The sequence below is a fragment of the Danio aesculapii genome, chromosome 23, assembly GCF_903798145.1.
Source record: "Danio aesculapii chromosome 23, fDanAes4.1, whole genome shotgun sequence".
Lineage (NCBI taxonomy): Eukaryota > Metazoa > Chordata > Actinopteri > Cypriniformes > Danionidae > Danio > Danio aesculapii.
In genome coordinates, this window is record NC_079457.1 from 5,421,298 (window position 1) to 5,444,564 (window position 23,267).

General features: G+C 38.4%; 2 protein-coding genes across 2 annotated transcripts; both read right to left on the reverse strand.

Annotated features, from left to right (window-relative positions):
* Positions 1-720: 720 nt before the first annotated feature.
* Positions 721-7,462, reverse strand: LOC130216891 (cytochrome P450 2B4-like). The gene is made up of 9 exons (XM_056448798.1): positions 7,268-7,462; positions 7,027-7,180; positions 6,569-6,721; positions 6,187-6,347; positions 5,584-5,757; positions 5,355-5,496; positions 4,106-4,293; positions 3,833-3,974; positions 721-911 (listed from the first exon to the last, which is right to left on the reverse strand). The coding sequence occupies exons 1-9, from the start codon at positions 7,460-7,462 to the stop codon at positions 721-723; spliced, it is 1,500 nt and encodes a 499-aa protein (XP_056304773.1).
* A 4,523-nt stretch (positions 7,463-11,985) lies between these two features.
* Positions 11,986-18,184, reverse strand: LOC130216894 (cytochrome P450 2B19-like). Its single transcript, XM_056448800.1, has 9 exons — positions 17,990-18,184; positions 17,743-17,896; positions 17,284-17,436; positions 16,901-17,061; positions 16,362-16,535; positions 16,121-16,262; positions 15,705-15,892; positions 15,432-15,573; positions 11,986-12,176 (listed from the first exon to the last, which is right to left on the reverse strand). Exons 1-9 carry the CDS (start codon positions 18,179-18,181, stop codon positions 11,986-11,988), a joined length of 1,497 nt encoding a protein of 498 aa, XP_056304775.1. The 5' UTR covers positions 18,182-18,184.
* Between the last annotated feature and the right edge of the window lie 5,083 nt (positions 18,185-23,267).

Genomic DNA, 23,267 nt, shown 5'->3' on the forward strand with positions numbered 1-23,267 from the left:
AAAGGCACATAGTCGTTTCTCCTTATCAAATTGGTAAAAATTTGTTTCATTATTTGTTTCATTATTGAGTGAACTTTCATTATTGAGTGAACTAACAAGCTTGTGCTTCATCCCACTCCATTTTCGACCATGTTGAAATGTATTCTTTTGTTAATGATATTTTATGTATGATACTTTGTTCGAAAATAAATAAATCAAATCAACTATCCATTTAAAATGAATTAATTGTTAAAGAATGCTGATCAAAATAAACACATTCAGGTCATCAGACACTTTCAGATGATTGCAACTGTTTATCAGGAGCTCCTTCAGAAATATTCCTTTCCTTGTGTTCATCCGCCAATCAGCCTGTTATTTTTCATGTAGGACAATCAACCCTTGCTATTATTAAATATACTGTATTGCAATATGGAGCTGTTAAATATTAATGCTAAATGAACAGTTATTCAACTGAAATGGTATTTTGCTTTGCTTTGAAAATAAGTGTATGACGTGAAAAACATGAAATTATAAAACATAATATTAATTGTACACAGCTTCAAATATAAGTTACCTGAGAAAGAGACAAAAAGTGCAGAAAGCCTCTTTTTATAACTTCCCCATGTGACCTTTATTATCAGAATGACCTGAGAACGGTTAATTATGCAGGATTTAGATGAGCCGAAATGCTCTTCTGTGTCTCAATGTTCCTCTGTATGTGATGACGTGATGTGTTTAGAGTCACTCTTTAGTGTCTCTACTGCAGCAGATGATGTTAAAAGTTTCAGGATAGCGGATTATGCTCAAGATTCCATCCATGTCCATGGGCTTTGCATCAGGCGGTGAGGAGAAATGAATCCTCTGTAGAAGAGATGTGATGAACAGGAAGAGCGCTGCCTTTGCCAGTGTGTCACCCAGACAGATCCTTGGCCCTGAAAAACAAACACACAAATCAATCTAGCAACTATTGCTTGTGCTTGAGGGAGCATTTAACACAATGTTTTAGTCAAAAAAAAACTGGAAACTTTCTCTAAAACATGAAATTTTTATTCCAAGTGAAAGTTTTTGAAAATGCCACCTTGCCACTTTATTATTGCTACGTGTAAACACCCCATTATGGGAGTCTTTAAAGGGCACTTAGGTTACCCCTTTTTTCATATTAAATATAAGTCTTTTGTGTCCCCAGAATGTGTCTGTAAAGTTTCAGCTCAAAACACGCATCAGATTATTTATTATAGCTGTTTGAAGTGTCTATATTATAGCTGGGAAAAGGTTGTTGCTGTTTTTTTGTACTGGGCCTTTAAGGCTAGTCCTCCCCGCCCACCGTTTTCACGTGCCTGTCAGCAATCGCCGCCCTCGGCTGCCTCAGGAAGCAGATCTCACGTAACGTGTGTGAGAAATACTACAGTAAGAACTTTAACAACCAGTATTTGATGCATTTGTGGATTTGCTGAATTGAATCGCTGTAATTCATTACACACATTCTCTGTTTTAAAACATTTTAAATTTGTGAAACTCACTCTTGATCACGTTTGATGATGATTGATGATCCTAGCGAACTGAACAGACCTTTTATTCCCAGCTGCTTTGCGCTCGTCCTGTCTTGATTATATGATTATGCACGTGACTACCGGACATGTTAATGCGCACAGCTGTCAATCAGTATTGGTGGGCGGGAGGACCGCTTTCCTACGTAAAGTTGCGGTCGATCTGAAAACAGCTCCAATTGGTCCACCGTTTTTATGTTGTTAAATTTGAAAACAAAGGACTGGGTGTGTTTATTTCACCCCAATATGACAGTTTATACACCATACTTACACACATTTCTGTCCAAACAGCTTGAAAAGTAGATTTTTCACCATAGGTGCCCTTTAAAAAGGGTGATGCATATTATATGTTAGTTATGTAGATGTGCAGTACATGCTGATTTTAAAGGCAAGCATGAACAAACAAGGAGCAATGGCGGAGTGCATAGAAGTGTTACTCAAGCTTTTTCAGCAAGAGTAGGTTTACCTCACCAATATTACAACAAACAGCGGCGATCAAATACAGTACACACTGCAAATTCTAAAAACACACCAGTGTTAAATGTGTTTTTGGAGTAGGCTTAAGGCTGATTTATACTTTACATTTACATTTAGTCATTTAGCAGACGCTTTTATCCAAAGCGACTTACAAATGAGGACAAGGAAGCAATTTACACAACTATAAGAGCAGCAGTGAGCAAGTGCTATAGACAAGAGCAAGTGCTATAGACAAGTTTCAGGTGTGTAAAGTCTAAGAAGCAAAGCAATACTTCTGAGTCAAACGCATGTGTACGCTCAGGCACACCCTTTGCGTGGTTGCATAGCCCTTGCCGTGGCTGACATGCACCTCTCAAAGAATGTAACAACACGTTGCAATGACACGTGGTGCAAACTCTGTGATTGGTCAGCTTGGTAGCTGTGACCAGTGTGGGCGAGAGTCCCGTTGAAGCGAGTGTTTACAAGTGTCCAGCTCGTGACGAAGCTCCAGATGGAAACTGTTTTGTGTTTACCTTATTATTGTTGTTGCACATACGCCCGTTGCCACTTTTGAATGAGCGTGTTTTAGCTACTTGTAGCATTCAGAAAAAAACTAAATACCCGCGATGAAATACAACACAGAGGAACATAAAAACCTACTGCCAGCTAGCGTTTCAGAAGTGTTATTGCAGAGCAACACAAACAGCACGCAGCAGTAAAAATGCACGACTACACACAAGGCGGGTCCCGTGGGTCATGCTAATTACTCGTTTGATAGTCACTTAAACAGAGATTTTGTAACCAACTAGTCTAAAAGCTCAGGTTTTCACAGATTAAACTAAACTTGTGTGTGTATTCAACTGCCTACTCTTAAAATTATTTAAGCATAATGTCAAATTCTTCAAAAAACCTAAAAATAGGTCACCGATATATACTGTGCAGAAGTTTAACTTGGCTTTAAGCCAAGCCTAGTTTGAAGAGCTGTTCTCCCATCAGCTGGAAGATTTCCCCTCAGGACACCAACAACAGGCACTACGTCCCCCTACAAAAGCAAGCTCCTAATTGGTTAATCTAGCACAAAGATGCGCTAAAGTACAGATTTTCCAGCTTGAGCCATGCGCCTTTGCATAAACTTAACATGTAAATCCCTCAGGCTTGAGGCTTCATCCGCGTCTGGTGTGAAGGCACCATCAGAGATCCATTTCCGACCAGATGCATTACTTTTCAAGCATTTTATTTGAGATTGTTTGATAGTAAATGGTGAGGATTTGAATAATATTCTCTTGTGTATTCGACTACTCTTTTCAGCGAGTATGTATCATCGTATCATTTAGTGCAGTGTTTCTTAACCATGTTCCTGGAGGACCACCAATACTGCATGTTTTGGATGTCTCCTTTATCTGTCACACCCATCGTAGGTCTTTCAGTCTCTGCTAATGAGCTGATCATCTAAATTGGGTGTGTTTGATGGTCCTCCAGGAATGTGGTTGAGAAACACTGATTTAGTGAACTAGCGTCCTTAGATTACACCTGGAAGAGCAAACATTTGGTAAGTGAGCTAATTGTCTCTTGCTTACACCGTTTACTTACAAGGTGACATTGCCAACTACTGGCCTGGCATACACAATCCAGCACTTTCGGCAGTTTTTCGCTGATGTGTAAATACAAATTGCTTTAAAAATGTTTTAGTGTATGTGAATAGTTTTAAAAATTCAAGGGAAAAATCCTTTTCCATTTTTGACTACACCATTGTCATGTAAACGTAACTTAAATCTGTTAAAAGTGAATAAAAATTAAGAACATTTCATTAATTAATCTGATAAAGTTTATTTTACAAACAGCTGACTTACCCACTCCAAATGCAATAAAACACTTCGGCTTGCTGAATTGTCCGTTCTCATCCAGGAAATTCTCTGGGTTAAATGTGTCAGGATGCTTCCAGTGCTCCTTATTGCTGAAAATTGCAGTGTAGTTTGTCATGATCATAGTTCCCTGTGTGAGGAAAGTTTAGCAGAGTTGAACTGACCAATTCAACAAAGACAATTGATTTGTTTTGATATAAACATTATGAACATTGAAAGACATGGCAGATGTCCTTCATCCACTCAAGCTCCGTTCATTACCTGAGGAATGTCGTATCCACGTAGTTTTGTGGGCTGAATTGTTTCATGAAATAACCCAAAAGGTGCAATGTTTCCACATCGCTGAATCTCATGAACAGTGGCGAGTGTGTACGGTAGTCTGTCACGATCATTCATGCTGGGCAAGCGGTCGTAACCCAGAACCTGAACAATCTCCTCATGACATCGCTCTGTGTTGTGCAACAAATGTTGAGGATAAAAAATTTAGGACCCGGCAAATACAAACAGGCTGCTAAAGTTCCCAAATGGAAATAATTTGGTTGTTTTTTGTGAACTAAATAACAACATTCTCCGCAGGCCCTTTTTTTGGTAGCCAAAAACTAAACTTTCTGAAAAGTTCCAGGGAGGGTTTTTGTAACAACTTAAATAGAACCTAAAAGAGAATGTTCTGAATACGTTCTCCTAAGACGGAACATTTTATTTAGACCATAGGTCTCAAACTCAATTCCTGCAGGAATGCAGCTCTGCACAGTTTTTCTCCAAACCCTAATCAAACACAGCTAATCCAACTAATCAATAATAATAATTCAAGGTCGCCTTACAATAAGCATCAACAGCCATGCTAGAACAAATTAAAACAAATAGTAAAACATTACCAAACAAGTATAAACACATATCGCGAATATAAAATAACATGATAAAAAAAACTGTTGAAGGAAAGCCTGCTTAAAAAGATAGGTCTTTAGTCGAGATTTATACGTGTCAAGACGATCACTGCTCCTTAGATCCAGGGGAAGCGAGTTCCATAGTCGAGGAGCCATAGAGCTAAAAGATCTGTCTCCCATTGTGCTTAATCGAGTGCAAGGTGGTACCAGGGAGAAAGAGTTGGCTGATCTAAGAGCGCAAGAAGGAATATGAATATTGAGAAGTTCGGTGAGATATTGAGGAGCAAGATTATGAAGTACCTTGAAAGTTAGAAGTAATATTTTAAAATCAATACGAAATCAAGGTGTTCGAGACGACTAGGCACTATTAGACCAACTGTGCTTGATTAGGTTTGGAGCAAAACTGTACAGAGCTGCGCCCATCCAGGAATTGAGTTTGAGACCTATGATTTAGATGCTAGTGCAAATCAGCAGTTAAGCTAAAATTAATTATCACCATGTCTCCAAGATAGAAAGAAACTGTGATGAAACCTAAAGAACAATTTCAGCAAGTTCAAGTGGAAAACATAGACAGGATCCAGCCATTAAAATAAATCTCATCTACTGCTAATGTTTAAATTTAGTACCTTGTACATCTGGGTTTTGAATCAAGAAGAGGAGTCCCCATCTGATGCTGGATGATGTGCTGTCAGATCCCGCCAGAAACAGGTCTACTGTTGTACTAATCAAGTTTTCTTCATGAAATGTGGAGTCTTTGTCAGACTTTTGCTGTTTCAGATGGAACAAAACTGTTAGTTTATTGTAGCAACAATTAAATTAATACATATGAGAAGAAGCCTTCTTTCATAATCTCACCTTCTCGATTTCCAGCAGGTAGCCATCAATGAAGTCTCGTGGACTGTCTGGATCCAAAGTTTTTCTGTGTTCTTCAACTTCATGTCGAACGAAAGCATATAACTCATTGGCGTTCTTATTGATCTCCTGGTGTGGACCAGGGAAATGCTTGATGAAGGGGGCGAAGTTGAAAATCTAAGACAGATAAAGCATTATGAGGTAACAGGCCTGTTGTATTCCATATGTTTGGATATTTATACCCACATTTGTGGCTTATTGCACTTTCTTCTCCATATAAAGCACTATTTTTAACATCACACAAAATGAAGTAAATATATTAACTTACAGTTATGGTTCTCATATCATCCTCCATTTTGTGTTTTAAATAAAAGATAAGGATATGGCAATTCTAAAATTCAACTAAAAAGAGAATCTTAACACATACTATGCAATATATGGCAATGCAGACAGAAAGTGTAGGCCACGTGATATTTCAAATTTGTCTGTAAATATTTTTACACAGAGTGGCATTGGTAAATTAATAAGTTACAAAACTACATGAGGATGAATATGTAAGGTTCATATACTGTATAATAAAGACATAAATTAAGTATTTGATCATACCTGTCCTGCTGCTGATCCTGTGAGTATGATGTTTTGATTCAGGATTTTCAGAAGGTATTCAAAGCGTTTGTTATTGTATTCGAATCGATCTCCAAACACGATGGAGCAGATAATGTTGGAAAGGGCATTCTGTACGGCATGCTGGGGATTCATTGATCTGCCTACAAAGAAGATTTCCCAAGAATGATCATTTTAAGAAACTATTTGTGAAAATTGTAATATGCAAAAATAAGCATGAAGCTTTTGATATCCTACAATATATTCTTGTCACAAATGTTTCAGAGAGGGTTATTGGTTTCTGTTTAACATTTATAAGCACAGACGAGCTTGTTTGGAGCCCCACATAATGTCTTGTGCTCAAACAAACATGAACATGTCATACCTTCATCTTTGAGCATTTCAGCAATCAGATATTGGCTTTCCTCTAACACGCGACTTTCTATTGATTTCCTCCCCTGGCCAAAATTCCTGAATGTGTGCTGAGCTAACCGTCTCTGCTGCTTCCAGGAGTTGTTAAATGTGACCATCACGATACCTAAAAAAGAGAGAAACAGACCTTCAAACCTACACATCTTTAGCATAGTGATATGATTGCATTTTGCTGAACTCAACACTCCTAAAAAATACATGTTGGAATTTTTTATTCCAAATAGAACCTTTAACATCTATAAAAAAACGTATTATTGTGTTTAAGGTTTTACAACGTGCAGTGGTATTTAGATTTATGAAAATGACTTATCTATTCACTGATAGGTTCTGTGGAGAAACAAAAATGGTTCTTCTACTCCAAGTCTGTAAAAACCCTCTATTGAAAGCTTTATTAAGATAAGTGTTACTGACCGAGTCCATTAGTTATCCAGTCTACAATAGGCAGATGTGGTCTTCCAGCAAAAGCATCCTGAACCAGGGCTTCCTTAGCCACCTGGTATGTATTGAGGACTATCGCTGGCTTTCTCCCAAGATACATAGTGGTCATTTCTCCATATTGAGACAACTGTTTAGAGAACATTTACAGTAAGCTCAATGCATTTTTGTTCAAAGGTAGCAGAGATTCACAATAGAGAAAATGACAAAGACTTACAGATCTTATGAACTCCATTGGTTTCTTCAATAAGTGTGGTAAGTTTCCCACAAAAGGCAGAGGTGTTGGACCAGGTGGAAATCGACATTTGTAAAAATGAATCCTGAAGATCTCTAAAAGAACCAGAAAAATCAAGCCCAGGAACAGAGTCAAGACCACAGAGGCCAAGTCTAACTTCAGGAGAGCCGCAAACATGATGTCCAGTTGAGTTCAGGACAATCACAACAGCAGTAGAGGGTCAGGAGCTTTATAACAGAGGAAGCAGAAGAGGGAGGAGACAGAGTGATTGACCTGCCGTTAACACCTTTCAGCCCTGTCTTCAACCCCACTCATACAGAGCCCTGCGCATCTTATGAATAAAATCAGTTGATTAGCAAATTATTACCTAAAAGTACCTGATTTGACATGAAACTTGTTTCTGTATGGTCACCTTGGTCGGGAATCCCTGGAAGAAGAGACTTCTGTTCATCTCAATGGGACCTTCCTGGGAAAAATAAAGAAAAAATAAATAAAATGGATAGAGAAACTTAACTGTAACATATGCACTGCTATGTTGAAAACACCCTGAGCAAAGCATTGTCAAACATGAGTGAAAAAACAACCCCCAAAACCAGCTGATCTGTTGTGAAACCAAAGGTGAGGAGATAGAGAGGGAGAGTAGCACATTACATACAGTATTCTCCTCAAGCCATGGCTAGACAGTGGTGCACACTGATTGTCATACCTGTCAACATTGGGATGTGAAAATAAGGGATATACCCACCATAATAAGGGACCGGCCCCCTTAAAAAAATCCCCAAATTACTAAATATGTTTATTTAAAGGTGTTTCATTATAAATAAACAGTTAAATGGTCAGTAATATGTTTTATTATTATTTACAAAAGAAAAAATAAATAGTAAACATAAGCAGCAAATACATTAGCAAAGAGTTCAGTGTATTAAAATGAATAGCTATTATAAAGAAATAGAATCAAATCTCATTTGCCGTTTCTTCACTGTAACTTACACATTCTGATTTAAGAGCAACGAATGTATCTCATATTTATTTAGATTTTTTAGTTTGGTTACATTAAATAACAGAGGTGTCACTTTAAAAATGCACACATCTAACGTTATAATGAAACCATTGGACTGCTTTGCTAACTTTTTATGCTCATTTAAGATGAAATTAGTTGTGTTTGAAAAATAAACAAACCACCAATATCTACATCTTTGAATATTATTATTATTATTATTTATGCGTATATGTCTGTTTAAACACGCACCCAAGACCCAGACTTTGCTCCGCTTCAAATCGCGTGTACAGAATTCATTTGGGAAACAGCGTTTGTTTATCACTATGAAGCGCGTCAGCTGACAGTCACGCACCGCTATATGACTGTTTTGAGGATTGCATATGAAGGATTGACGGCACCTGTAATGAAAAGGAACGGCAATCCTGCCGTTTTTTTATTAATTTCAAAGTGTTTTCATGCCTAAACAAAGCGAAAGCACAGAACAGACTCGCATTTAAGAGCAAGGGCGGACCCTGGTGGTTTGGCAGTATGGGTTGTGAATTGGGAGGCTCGGATTTATTTGCCACCCTTCAGAGAAAGATTGAAAATACGGGAAAATACCTTTACCGGATGATAGCGGGATAGAACTGTAAAATACTGGAGAATCCCAGCAAAAACGGGAGGGTTGACAGGTATGCTGACTGTACCATAAAATACATCAATGTCTTTATTAAGTTTACTACTACACAGTTGAGGTTATAAACTGTCAAATGATACCAATATGACAAAAAGTTAAATGCCAAAGATGTGTATCGGAGGTGTAGAAGCTCTGCCTCACCAGGAGGACTTGACCTGTGCTTGGAAAGTCCCAGCAGTCCTTATTAGCATAGAAGTGATCACAATACTTAGGCCTGTTCACACCAGGTATTGAGATGCGCTTTCATGAATCTAGGGGGCCGCTGTCTTGCATAATTGAGCTCCAACACTGAGAAAAAAAGCACACATGCCTGAATACTTAAGACACAGTTGTCAAACTCAGTTCCTGGAGGGAAAGCTGCGAAGCTTTGCACCGTTTTAGCTTTAACCTTAATTAAAAACACCTGATCAAACCAACCCGAGTCCTTCAGGCTTGTTTGAAACTTGCAGGTAGGTGTGTTTAAGCAGGGTTAGAATGAAACTCTGCAGGAAAGTGGATCTCCCCACTTTGACACCCCTGACCTAAGACCTTGATTAGCTTGTTACGTTGTGTTTGTGGGTTGAAGATAAACTCTGCAGAGACACTGGTCCTACAGGATCAACATTCCCTATCCCTGCTGTAGAATGTTGAGATTTCATGATCATGTCACTGATCTGATTAGATTGACCTTTGGACAGATTGCAGCTTTTAACGTGCAACACAGAAACAGGAGCTCCAATGTGGTTAGTCGTGAGGTACAATTGCCTGTCTATCGGGGTCAATAGACCCTCTAGAGATGAAGATAGTCAAATAGATTTTGTATATTGAAGGATTATTGATCTAGTAGCTCATCATTGTTTCTGAGTCTAGTATTGATGAGTGGAATACAAGTATGACCTCTAAAGTCCAAGCCTCACCATCTTAACAGGGAAAGAGACAGAATGCAACATGTCAGAAGGCCACAGGAGAAGCATAACATATAACATTTCTGAGGTATAACGAAAAAGCAAAACAATGTCTAAAAACTGCTGTGTGACTAGATGAACGGTAGACTTTATATAAGCTCTCAAACCCCCCAAAATCAGCATTTTAGGACGCAAAACAGGGAGCACGAACCTGACTGTAACCCCACTCATCTTCCGGCCACCTTCAGGTTTCAGCCAGATGCTCAAAAACTTCTCAATATTCTCTCCCTGCTTGAAGACTGGCAACTTTGGCTCTGCTCATAGCATTGGCTGGCTGCTGGGCCCCGACATTAGTCAGCAAGTCTCGATCTCTCTAGTGAGCTGTTTATCTTTATGTCACTTGACCCCTCAGCTTGTGGGGTTGATTCTTGTAGACTTTGTAGATTCAGTAAATAGTGTTGCTCTCTTGCTGCAGCAGGAGAAATGCATTGAGCTGATGTGGACTTGGGATGAACAGACGGAAGTTCTGTCTCTCTCCTTTTCTATTGTACAGGGGTGCAAACTCATCAGGGGTGAAAGTGGCGAAAACCAGATATAGATTAGTAGAAAAGTGCTTAGACCAGGCATGGGCAAACTCGATCCTGGAGGGCCGGTGTCCCTGCAGAGTTTTGCTCCAACACTAATCAAACACACCTGAACACCCTAATTAGCGTCTTCAAAATCACTAGAAAGCTACAAGCAGGTGTGTTTGATTAGGGTTGGTGCAAAACTATGCAGGGACACCGGCCCTCCAGGATCGAGTTTGCCCAACCCTGGCTTAAACCAAAAGCACATTTACACCTTGTTCATGTATAAGGTTTCAGGGGAAAGATCTAGAGTTCACGATTATTCAACATAATTATGTCAAATATGAGTTGTTAAGGAGAACATCATTAATAATGATTATAAATGAGTTCAGCTGCGCTAAAAGTTTCTCTGTTTCTGCTACTGGCTGTCTCTTGGTTGCAACTTATGAATTATTGAAATTGACGAATGGTTTCATTTATGGGAATGTTTCCCACACCGTAGACCGGTGTCCTGACATTTTATCCTACCCATCAGATTATGCTACCAACGGTGTATTTGAATGGCTCTGAAGTTGGGGTTAGGGATTAGGTAGGTTAGGGTGATATTACAACTTCATATCTCATTACTCCACTTTAAAATTTACACTGGTAGCAAAACCTGATGGGTAGCATATTGTGTCATTAAAATGTGCAACCTACTTTTTGAATGCGAGGTAGGACAATCTGACAAGGTAGGACAAATCGACAGAACACCGGCATAAAATGTGACCGTTATAACTGGAGTTGTGCATTATTAATTATTTTTCAATAATTAAATGGACAAAAGCCAATTATTCTGCTTATACTATGGTAACCACACCTAAAGACATGGTTCAGATGTTGTATTTCAGGACAGGTCAGGTTTTGTCCTCAAACAGCTCCTGTATGTAGTTCTTGTTTCTTACACATCTTCTCCAAAGGCTTTGTTTTTTTTTTCCCCAACAAAAATGGGAAGAAATGTTAAATTTTTTAGAGAACTATGCATTTAAAATATTTCGAACGAATTAATTGTTAAAGAATGCTGATCAAAATAGACACATTCAGGTCATCAGACACTTTCAGATTATTGCAAATGTTTATCAGAAGCTCCTTCGGAAATATTCATTTCCTTGTGTTCATCGGCAAGTCAGCCTGTTATTTTCATGCAGGACAACGAACCCTTGCTATTATCTGATTATAGCAGGCCCATATTGCAATGTGGAGCTGTTAAATATTAATATTAAATGAAAAGTAATTCACAGGACACTTTAAATGAAATGGTTTAATAACAATATTTTACTACGGTTACAACTGAATTAGTTATACATAAATGTATGAAGTGAAAAAACATGAAATGCTAAAACATAATATTAATTGTACTGAGTTTAAAATCTATAAAAGTTAAAAGCTTCATTTTATCATATCCTTGAGACCATGTGATCTTTATTATCAGAATGACCTAGGAACAGTTGTTTATACATGATATAGATGAGCCAATGTGCTCTTCTGTGTCTCAATGTTTTCTTTCTGTATGTGGTGACGTGATGTGTTTCGGGTCAATCTTTGGTGTCTCTACTGCAGCAGATGACGTTAAAAGTTTGAGGATAGCGGACTATACCCAAGATGCCATCCATGTCTATGGGCTTTGCATCAGGCGGTGAGGAGAAATGAATCCTCTGTATGAGTGAAGTGATGAACAAAAAGAGCTCCGTCCTCACCAGTGACTCACCCAGACAGGACCTCGGCCCTACAAAAAAACAAACAGAAATCAATCCAGCAACTATTGCTTGTGCTTGAGGAGGCATTTAACAAGGAAATGTTTTAATCAAAAACCGGGAAACTTTTAAAGAGCCCATATTATGGGTTTTTGAAAATGCCCTTCCATGTAGTGTGTAACACAGCTCTAAGTGAAGTGAAATATCCAGCTAGGGCTTAAATCTGTTAGTGTACAGTGTTTAAAACTATTGATTCATCTATAAAAGAGTCGACTCATAGTGCTTCAAACGAGTCGCCTTGATAACGAGTCATTAGGTGTTTCGCGATGACGCAGCCACGAAACACAAGCCTCGCCAGTAGTTACGCGCACAAACCAGGGAGATTTGAAACCTGCGGCCCCGCCCACTAACACAGAAAAAACACTAGACACACACACACACAGACGCCGCCGGTCGAATGAAGTCACGCTGTGCTCAGATGGATAATATTGACAGTCTCTACCCAAAGATGAGTTGTTAACCTGGTACAGTACACGCGGTTACTCTTTATATTCTCTTATCACATGTAAGCCACGTTAAAAACGCGACGCGTGCCGCTTTGTTTACGGATTTAATGTTAAAGGCTTTTGTGAGCTCGCGTTCCACTGCCGTTTGTCGTTGCTATGGCGATCGATCGTAAGCTAGGAGACAGGAGACTTGTGTCACTTTCCCTAGTTCTTCTGAGGAGCGTTGTGTGTGTGTGTGTGTGTGTGTGTGTGAGAGAGAGACTCGCGTCGCTTTCCCTAGTTCTTCTGAGGAGCGTTGTGTGTGTGTGTGAGAGAGAGAGACTCGCGTCGCTTTCCCTAGTTTTTCTGAGGAGCGTTGTGTGTGTGTGTGTGAGAGAGAGAGAGAGAGAGAGAGAGAGAGAGAGAGAGAGAGAGAGAGAGACTCGCGTCGCTTTCCCTAGTTCTTCTGAGGAGCGTTGTGTGTGTGTTTGAGAGAGAGAGAGGGAGAGGGAGAGAGAGAGAGAGACTCGCGTCGATCTCCCCAGTTCTTCTGAGGAGGGTTGTGTGTGTGTGTGAAAAAAGCCTTACACTATGAAGCGCGTGTGCACTGTGACAACTTTTATATAGTTGATTAGCAGCTGGGCATTTCACTCTGTCTTGTGCTGAAGCCTGTCACTGTCGACCAATCGCAGCAGGCTGTCATCGGTCCAATCAGCGCAGATTAGCTTCGCGCTGAGGAGGGGTTTGGGAACAAATGAATCGCTGAACGATTCATATAGGAGTCGTTGGGATAATTAGGTAAAAATAAATGCAGGTTATAAGACCATCAAAGTGTTTTATGACCTTGCATGCATATTAGACTGTTGTTGGAGACCCTTACAACCTAAATATGACCCTATTTCATGTATAATATGGGCTCTTTAATACATTCTCCTGTTTTTACAACAATTGTGTTTAGAGGAATGAAAAGTACAAGTTTTTGAAAATGCCACTATTATTGTTAATGTGTAAACACCCCATATGGGAATCTTTGAAAACGGTGACACCATGCACATGGATATAATGGTACATGCTAGTTATGTAGACGTGCGTACATTTTTAATGCAAGCATGAACAAACAAACATAACAATGGTGGAGTTCATGGTTGTGTTGTTGCTGTTGCGCTTCAAGCGTTTCAGCAAAGTGTAGATTTTACATGACAACAAACAGTAGAGAGCAAATACAGTAGACACAGCCAATTCCAAATACACACTAGTGTCAAATACAAATCTTTAAAATGTGTTTTGGATTAGACCAAGTGTGTGCGCTACGACTCATTTGATCAAAGGTTTTGCAACCAACTCTAAGGCTGCATTTACACTGCACTGTTCAAGTGACCCAATTCCGATTATTTTCTCCCATGTGGCACAGATCGGATATGGCCCATGTACGTGTAAGCAGGAACAAATCACATGGATTCCGATTTACTCAAATCAGATTCAGGCCTTGTTCGTATGTGGAAACTTATCCAATATGAATCGGATCTGTACCCTCGTGTCTGCAGTGTAAGCAGGTAGATTGGATTTTTACCTGTCAATGTGAGTCGTGCATCATTAAAAACCATAGCGAATGACGTCAAGTCTGACACTTTCTTTTCAAAACAGACTTCAGGAGAGTCCCAAACCTTAAATCTCATACACAAGGACTAAAACAGTTTTTTCTATTGTCATAAAGCACAGGTATTTAAGCATGTTAGTGAGAGCGAGAGAGTGCACCGTCTGCCATGTAACCAACTAATATAAAACTAGCGCATACATCACCTGCATAAATTACGCCATGGGCATGACATTAAGATGCCTACTGGTTTAAAAAGCCTATATATCAAAAGAAGATGGACAAATGAAAACCTTTCTGTTATAAACTATAGTAAAACAGCTTGTCAAAAGCTGCAAACAGATTACCAACAGGAATAGAGAAAAGAGCCCTCTTTAATTATCAGCTGTTAGTCAGCGCCTGCTCTTTTTTCCCTTATCATTGCGCCTTTGCAGTGTGCTGTGTAAATGCAGACGATCGGATATGAGTCCCTTTTAAAAGATGATGTAAGCAGGTCAAACAAATCGGATACGGTCACAAAATCGGAATTGACCATCAAGATCTGCAGTGTAAATGCAGCCTAAAAGCTCAGAACCCCCAAAATACAGATTTTTGTGTGTATTCAACAGCCTACTCTTAAATTAAGATGTCAAATTCTTCAACAAAAAAAAAACCTAATAATAGGTCACCGATATATGCTGTGCTTCTATCATGAACAATCTTAGGCAGTCATTAAAATAAAAAAATAAGAGCATATGTATAGCCAACTTGTTAAAAATAGCAATGTAGAATAACCCACAAGCTGACAGAAATCTGTATAAAACGCTAAAAATCATTAAACAAGTCAAAACTGATATAACAAATTATCAAGAAATGGCTTTTATTCAAATATCAAATGGTTTTTTAAAGTATAATTAATGTATATAATAATGTCTAAATACAAAAAACAATGCACATTTATTTTACTCGGATCATGCCAGGTCTGAGCATACCTGCTAACACTCCTGTTTTTTTCCGGGAGTCTCCCGTATTTCAGACCCATCTCCCATTTTGTTCGGTCTCCCGGGAAACTCCTGGTATTCAACCGGGAAAACCAAGGGAATTTCAAGGGAAAACCTGTCCATTTTTGACTACACCATTGTCATGTAAATGTAACTTACTCCAAACTTACAACAAACTCCAACATTTTATTAATAAATCAATTAAAATTTGACAAACAGCCGACTCACCCAGTGAAAATGGAATGAAAGACTCCGGCTTGCTGAAGTGTCCGTTCTCATCCAGGAAATTCTCAGGGTTAAATGTGTCAGGATGCTTCCAGTGCTCCTTATTGCTGAAAATTGCAGTGTAGTTTGCCATGACTAAAGTTCCCTGTGTGAGGAAAGTTTAGCAGAGTTGAATCAACCGATTCAATAAAAAGAATAGATTTATTTTGATATGAAAATTATAAACATGAAAAGGCAGGGCAGATGTCCTTCATTAACTCAAGCTCCGTTTATTACCCGAGGAATGTCATATCCACGTAGTTTTGTGGGCTGAACCGTTTCATGAAACAACCCAACAGGTGTGATGTTGCCACATCTCTGAATCTCGTGAACAGTGGCGTGTGTGTAGGGTAGTCTGTTACGGTCTTCCATGCTGGGCAAGCGGTCGTAACCCAGAACCTGAACAATCTCCTCATGACATCGCTCTGTTGTGAGACAAATGGTTAGGGTTATAAAGGTTTGCACCGAGCAAATACAAATATGCTCCTAAAGGTTCCTAATAGATACCATTTCATTGTTTTTTTTGTGAACTAAATAACAATATTCTCTCTTGGTTCTTTTTTGGTTCATAGATTTCAGCTATGTGCATAAATGTAGACATAATCCAGAGATTAAAATGAGTCTCATCTACGGCTAATGTTTAAATTTAGTACCTTGTACATCTGGGTTTTGAATCAAGAAGAGGAGGCCCCATCTGATGCTGGTCGCTGTGCTGTCGGATCCAGCCAGAAACAGGTCAGTTGCTGAAATAACCAGGTTTCCTTCATGAAACGGGGAGTCTTTGTTGGACTTTTGCTGTTTCAGATGGAACAAAACTGTCAGTTTACTGTTACTACAATTAAATTAATATATATATATATATATATGAGAAGAATCCTTCTTTCATGATCTCACTTTCTCCATCTCCAGCAGATAGGCATCGATGTAGTCTCGTGGACTGCCTGGATCCAGAGTTTTTCTGTGTTCTTCAACTTCATGTCGAACGAAACCAAATAACTCATCTGAATTCTTCTTGATCTTCTGGTGTGGACCAGGGAAATGTTTGATGAAGGGGAATAAGTTGAAAATCTAAGACAGATAAAGCATTATGAGGTAACAGGCCTGTTGTATATTCCATATGTTTGGATTTCCACATTTGTGGCTTATTGTTAGTACACTTTCTTCTCCATATGAAGTTAATTTTCTTAAAATCAATCAAAATGAAGTAAATATTTTAACTTACAGTTATGGTACTCATATTATCTTTCATTTTGTGTCTTAGATAACGATTCGACAATTATATAATTCAACAACAACAAGACAATCTTAACTCATACCATGCAGTATATGGCAATGCAGACAGAAAGTGTAGGTCACATAATATTTCAATTCTGTCTATAAATAGACATACTGTATAATAAAGACATAGGGAAGTGATGAGAATTTGATCATACCTGTCCTGCTGCTGACCCTAAGAGCAAGATGTTTTCATTCAGAAGATTCAGAAGGTATTCAAAGTGTTTGTTATCGTAGTCGAAGCGATCTCCAAACACGATGGAGCAGATAATGTTGGAAAGGGCGTTCTTTATAATATAATGGGGATTCATTGATCTGCCTACAAAGAAAATTTCACATGAACTATAATGTTGAGAAACTATTTGTAACAATTGTAATATGCAAACATAAGCATGAAGCTTCTGATATTCTATAATATATTCTTGTCACAAATGTTTCAGAGAGGGTTATTGGTTTCTGTTTAACATTTATAAGCACAGACGAGCTTGTTTGGAGCCTCACACAATGTCTTGTGCTTAAACAAAACTTGAACATGTCATACCTTCATCTTTGAGCATTTCAGCAATCAGATATTGGCTTTCCTCTAACACGCGACTTTCTATTGTGTTTTTCCCCAGACCAAAGTTTCTGAACATGTGCTGAGCAAACCGTCTCTGCTGCTTCCAAGAGTTGTTAAATGTGACCATCACGATACCTAAGAAAGAGAGAAACAGACCTTGATATCTACACATCTTTAGCATAGGGATATGATTGCATTTTGCTGAACTCAACACTCTTAAAATGTACATGTTGGTAGTATTGATTCCATAAAGAACCTTTAACATCTATGAAACTTTATTATTGTGTTTAAGGTTTTAAAATGTGCATGTAATATTTAGATTTATGAAAATGACTCTGATCTATTCACTGAAAGGTTCTTTGGGTGGGGGGGAAAGGTTCTTCTACTCCATGTCTGTGAAAACCCTCTATTGAAAGCTTTATTAAGAAAAGTGTTACTGACCGAGTCCATTAGACATCCAGTCTACAATTGGCAGATGTGGTCTTCCAGCAAAAGTATCCTGAACCAGGGCTTCCTTAGCCACCTGGATTGTATTGAGCATTATCACTGGCTTTCTCCCAAGATACATAGTGGTCATTTCTCCATACTGAGACAACTGTTTAGAGAACATTTACAGTAAGCTCAATGCATATTTTTGTTTAGAATACAGCAGCAGAGCTTCACAATGGAGAAAACAGCCAAGACTTACCGATCTTATGAACTCCTTTGGGTTCAATAAGTGTGGTAGATTTCCCACAAAAGGCAGAGGTGTTGGACCAGGTGGAAATCGACCATTGTAGGAATGAATTCTGAAGATCTCAAACAGAACCATAAAAATCAAGCCTAGGACCAGAGTCATGCCCACAAAGGCCAAGTCTAACTTCAGGAGAGCCGCAAACATGATGACAGATTGAGTTCAGGACAAACACAATAGCAGCAGAGGGTCAGGAGCTTTATAACAACAGAAGGAGAGGGAGGAGGAGACAGAGAGAGATTGACCTGCTGTTAACGCCTTTCAGCCACATCATCCCCACCCAAACTGAGCCCTGCATCTTGTAAATAAAGTCTGCTGATTTGCAAATTATTAACTAAAATTACCTGATTTGATTAAAACAATCACAATCTGAGTTTAGTGAAAAGAGTTTCATATTACATTAGTGCTCTGTAAAGCTGGAAGCTTATGCTGCTATTCTAAACCAACAATCAGAGGGGAGAGCAGTTGAAGGGGATGGTGTGTGTATAAAATAATTATCTTATATCATATCTGTCATATCTAATCATGAAACTTGTTTCTGTTTAGTCATCTTGGCCAGGATCTTCCTAAAAAAAAAAAGGGAAATAATAATAATGTAACACGGGGAGTGACAGAGACAACTGAGGTGAGGATCCACGAGCAGGTTTATTGGGTAGTCAGGCAAGCAATGGTCAACACAGGTGCAGATGTATAAAGGCAAATCCAGAATCATAGTCACTATAACAGGCAAGAGGTCAGAAGGCAGGCAGCAGACAGGAGCAAAAAGGCAAGCAAGGCTAAGGTCAAGAACACAGAGAGACAAGAACAAGGAAATGAGTTGAATTGTCACTTTACAGATAAACAAGACTCGGCAACAGTGTTTGTGTTTGAGCAGTATTTATAGTCCATGAATCAGTCCTTGAGCAGCTTCAGCAGGAGTGAGTGTGTGTGTGTGGCATGACTGAATATGTAGTCCATTTACAAGCAGATTTGTAGTCCTGTGTGCGTGTGTGTGTGTGTGTGTGTGTGTGTGTGTGAGTGTTTACCAGCGACCTCTAGTGATCGTGACAAATAATGTGTATAGAGAGAGAGAGAGAGAGAAGTAAAAAAAAACAGATCAAGTTTACCACATTTTATTAATACCACTTTCATATCATTATGAAAATATTCTAATAATTAAAAGTCATCAACAACAATAAATAATACATAAATAATAAAGGTAAATAATATAAACAATGTAAATAATATTAATTATTTATAAATATTAATGATAATTTATAGGATAAAAATCTAAAACCATTTTAGAGGTTTCCTTTTGATATAAATTGTACAATTTTAGAAGGATTCACATTTAAAAATATTTCATTTAAAGTCTCTCCAGATAAAAACTGTTGTCTGATAGCATTAACAATAGGGCCTACCACAAGTATGTTTAACAATTTGGTGTCTGTTGCAATATAGACATTTTTGTTCATGCGTGAGTCTCGTGTGTCCAATGCAGCATCTGTATAAACAATCTCATCATGTCTTGACTTTAAAAATAAATTAGATTTTCTTCCTATTTCTGGCTGAATTTCAAAAAGTTTATTTTCTGAGTACTGATCCCATTCTGTTTGCCATTTGTTGAGAATGTAGCCTTTTATAAGTGGCTTTACATCCGAAGGTGGGATTTTACTCTCCTTTAGCTTTTAATAAGTGTATAGAGAAACGTAACTGTAACATGTGCACTGCTATGTTGAAAAGACAATGAAACTGCCTTTATTACTGTATGAAACAGTTCTTTCTGATTGTCTTTTCTTTTTACACCCTGAGCAAAGCATTGTCAAACATGAGTGAAAAACCAACCCCCAAAACCAGCTGAACTACTGTGAAACCAAAGGTGAGGGCATTAACACGTTAAAAGAGACACATCATCGTTCACACCTGGCATTTAAATACATTTCTTTTGTCCACTTCTCTGATGATGATGAAGATGATGGGTGGGTGTTGGATTTCACTTTTTAATACCAGGAAAGCTAGCACAATTTTAATAATTTACACAAAATAAAAAGCTTTTAAAAGTAGTCTACCAGAACAACTGAAAATGCTTTAGAAATAGGTTACTTTATGTATTGACTAATCAAAATATACATATTTAATATGTGATATTTCCTATCAACTTCTAAAGCCTAAAATAGACGTGTTCTGTTTAACAGTTTTAACATGGAGGCTGCATTTGTGTTTCTAAAGTTAATTTAACAATTATTTTGGAACATCGAAAGTAACTTAACTACGTGTCTTGGAGTAAAATTATGCAAATGATGAAAGGAAAGAATGGTCATCCAAAACATGCATCATTTTTTTCCGATCAACTCCTGCCTAGACACTATTTTAGTGTCTATATATTCTGTCGTTTTCTCAAATTTGTTTAACAAATATTTTAGAACTTATAGAAAATTATAAAAATAAATTAAAGATAAAAAAGATTAAACATATCAGCAATGTTGAGTGATCAAGTATACTATATATATATATATATATATATATATATATATATATATATATATATATATATATATATATATATATATATATATATATATAAAAATCGCCTGTAATACAAAACCTAAGATTAGTGATAGGTAAAATCACCCAGCAAGCATTTTTTTGCTTTTAAAAATATGTCTGAGAGACATCTAAACATAGTCATCTTGGTTAAAACAGGGCTAAATTGGATTGGGACTGTCAGTAAAAATCTAATAGACGACTAGGTCAAAATAAGACTAGTCGTCATATAAACAGATATAAATGAAACACATATAAAGTCTGTCTATTTGACGAGTTTAGATTTGGTCTATTCATAGATGTCTATTAGATTTTAACAGAAAGCCCAAGTTTAGCCTTGTTTGAGCCAAGCTCTCTACATTTAGATGTCTATTAGACGTCTGTTCCAGCTGCTGGTTTACGAATGAGCTCAATAACTTCTATGTTAAGCTTCTTTGACACTATTTACATTGTAAAAGAAATAAAAATGAAGTACATAGATGGAGAGAAGGTTGCGATTAGCATCTGTGCAACCGGATTTAATCACATTTGCATTCGTACTGTTCTAATGTTCACACATCTAATGTGCTTTCAACTACCTCTGGAAGTGGGCAAAAGTGGACAATGGTTCACACCTGTATTTAGCGTTGTCCACTTGTTATCAGATTCACAAAAATGCATCTTAATAAATACCCGGTGTGAACTGGGCCTTATAGTGTATATATATATATATATATATATATATATATATATATATATATATATATATATATATATATATATATATATATATATATATATATACACTCATGGGACACATTAGGTACAACTACTTGTTAATGCCAATCACATGGCAGCCACTAGACATGGTAGACATGGTCAAGACGATCTGTTGCAGTTCAAAACGAGCATCAGAATAGGGAAGAAAGGTGATTTTGAACGTGGCATGGTTGTTGATCTGAAAAACACTGGTCTGAGTATTTCAGAAACTGCTGATCTACTTGGATTTTCATGCACAACCATCTCTAGGGTTTACAGAAAATGGTCCAAAAAAGGGATAATATCCAGTGAGCAGCAGTTCTGTGGGCACAAATGATTCGTTGATGCGGAGGTCAGAGGAGAATGGCCAGACTGGTTCCAGCTGATAGAAAGGCAACAGTAACTCAAATAACCACTCGCTAAAACTGAGCTATGCAGAAGATCTCTGAACACACAACATGCCCACCCTTGAGGCGGATGGGTCACAGCAGCAGAAGACCACACCGGGTGCCACTCCTGTCAGCTAAGAACAGGAAACTGTGGCTACAATTCACACAGGCTCACCAAAACTGGACAATAGAAGATTGAAAAAACGTTGCCTGCTCTGATGAGTCTCCATTTCTGTTGCGACATTCAGATGGTCGGGTCAGAATTTGGCGTCAACAATATGAAAGCATGGATACATTCTGCCTGGTATTAACGGTTCAGGCGGGTGGTGGTGTTGTAATAGTGGGGGGATATTTTCTTGGCACACTTTGAGCCCATTAGTACCAATTGAGCATCGTGTCAACGCCACAGCCTACCTAAGTATTGGTGCTGACCATCTCCATCCCTTTATGAGCACAGTGAATGCATCATCAGATGGCTACTTCCAGCAGGATAGTGACATGGTTCATAAAGCATGAATTATCTCAGACTGGTTTCTTGAACATGACAATGAGTTCACTGTACTCAAATGGCCTCCGCAGTCTCCATTACTCAATCCAATAGAGCACCTTGTGATGTGGTGGAACAGAAGATTCACATCACATCATTCACATCACTATCACGTCAATGTGGTCCAAAATCTCTGAGGAATATTTCCAGTACCTTGTTGAATCTATGCCACGAAAGATTAAGGCAGTTCTGAAGGCAAAATGGAGTCCAACCTGGTACTGGTAAGGTGTACCTAATTAAGTGGCCAGTGAGTGTATATTTTCTCAGTTTACAGTATCAAAGTAACAAAATGGCCCTTCAGGACCAAAGTTGGAATGATGATAATGGAGGGGGAATGTTGATAATGGAGGGCCACTGTCCTGCAGAGTTCAGCTCTAATATTGAAAAAAAATGCATGAATTCTTATGACACAGTTTTCAAACTCAATTCCTGAAGGACTGCAGCTCAGCACAGTTTAGTTTCATCTTAATTAAACACACCTGATCAAACTAATTGAGTCCGTCAAGCTTGTTTGAAACCTGCAGGTAAGAGCGTTGAAGCAGGATTGGAATTAAGCTCTGCAGGACTTCGGCCCTCCAGGAACTGAGTTTGACACCCCTGACCTAAGACCTTGATCAGCTTGTTCTGTTGTGTTGGTGGGTTGGGGCTAAACTCTATAGGGACACCTGTCCTACAGGATCCTACAGCTGTAGTATGTTGAGACTTCATGATCATGTGACTGCTCTGATTAGATTGACCTGTGGACAGAAAACAACTTTTAAAATAGAGGCACACAACACAGAAACAGGAGCTCCAAGGTGGTTAGTTGTGGGGCACATCTGGCTGTCTATCAGGGACAACAGGCACTCTGGAGATGAAGATAGACAGTCAGATAGATTTTCTATGTTGAGTCAGAGTGGGATTAGTGATCTAGCAGCTCATCTCTGCTTCTGGGCCGAGTATTGATGAGTGGAATTCAAACATGACCTCTGAAGTCCCAGCCACGACATCTTAATGGGGATAGAGACAGAATGCAGCATGTCACAACAATTGACCA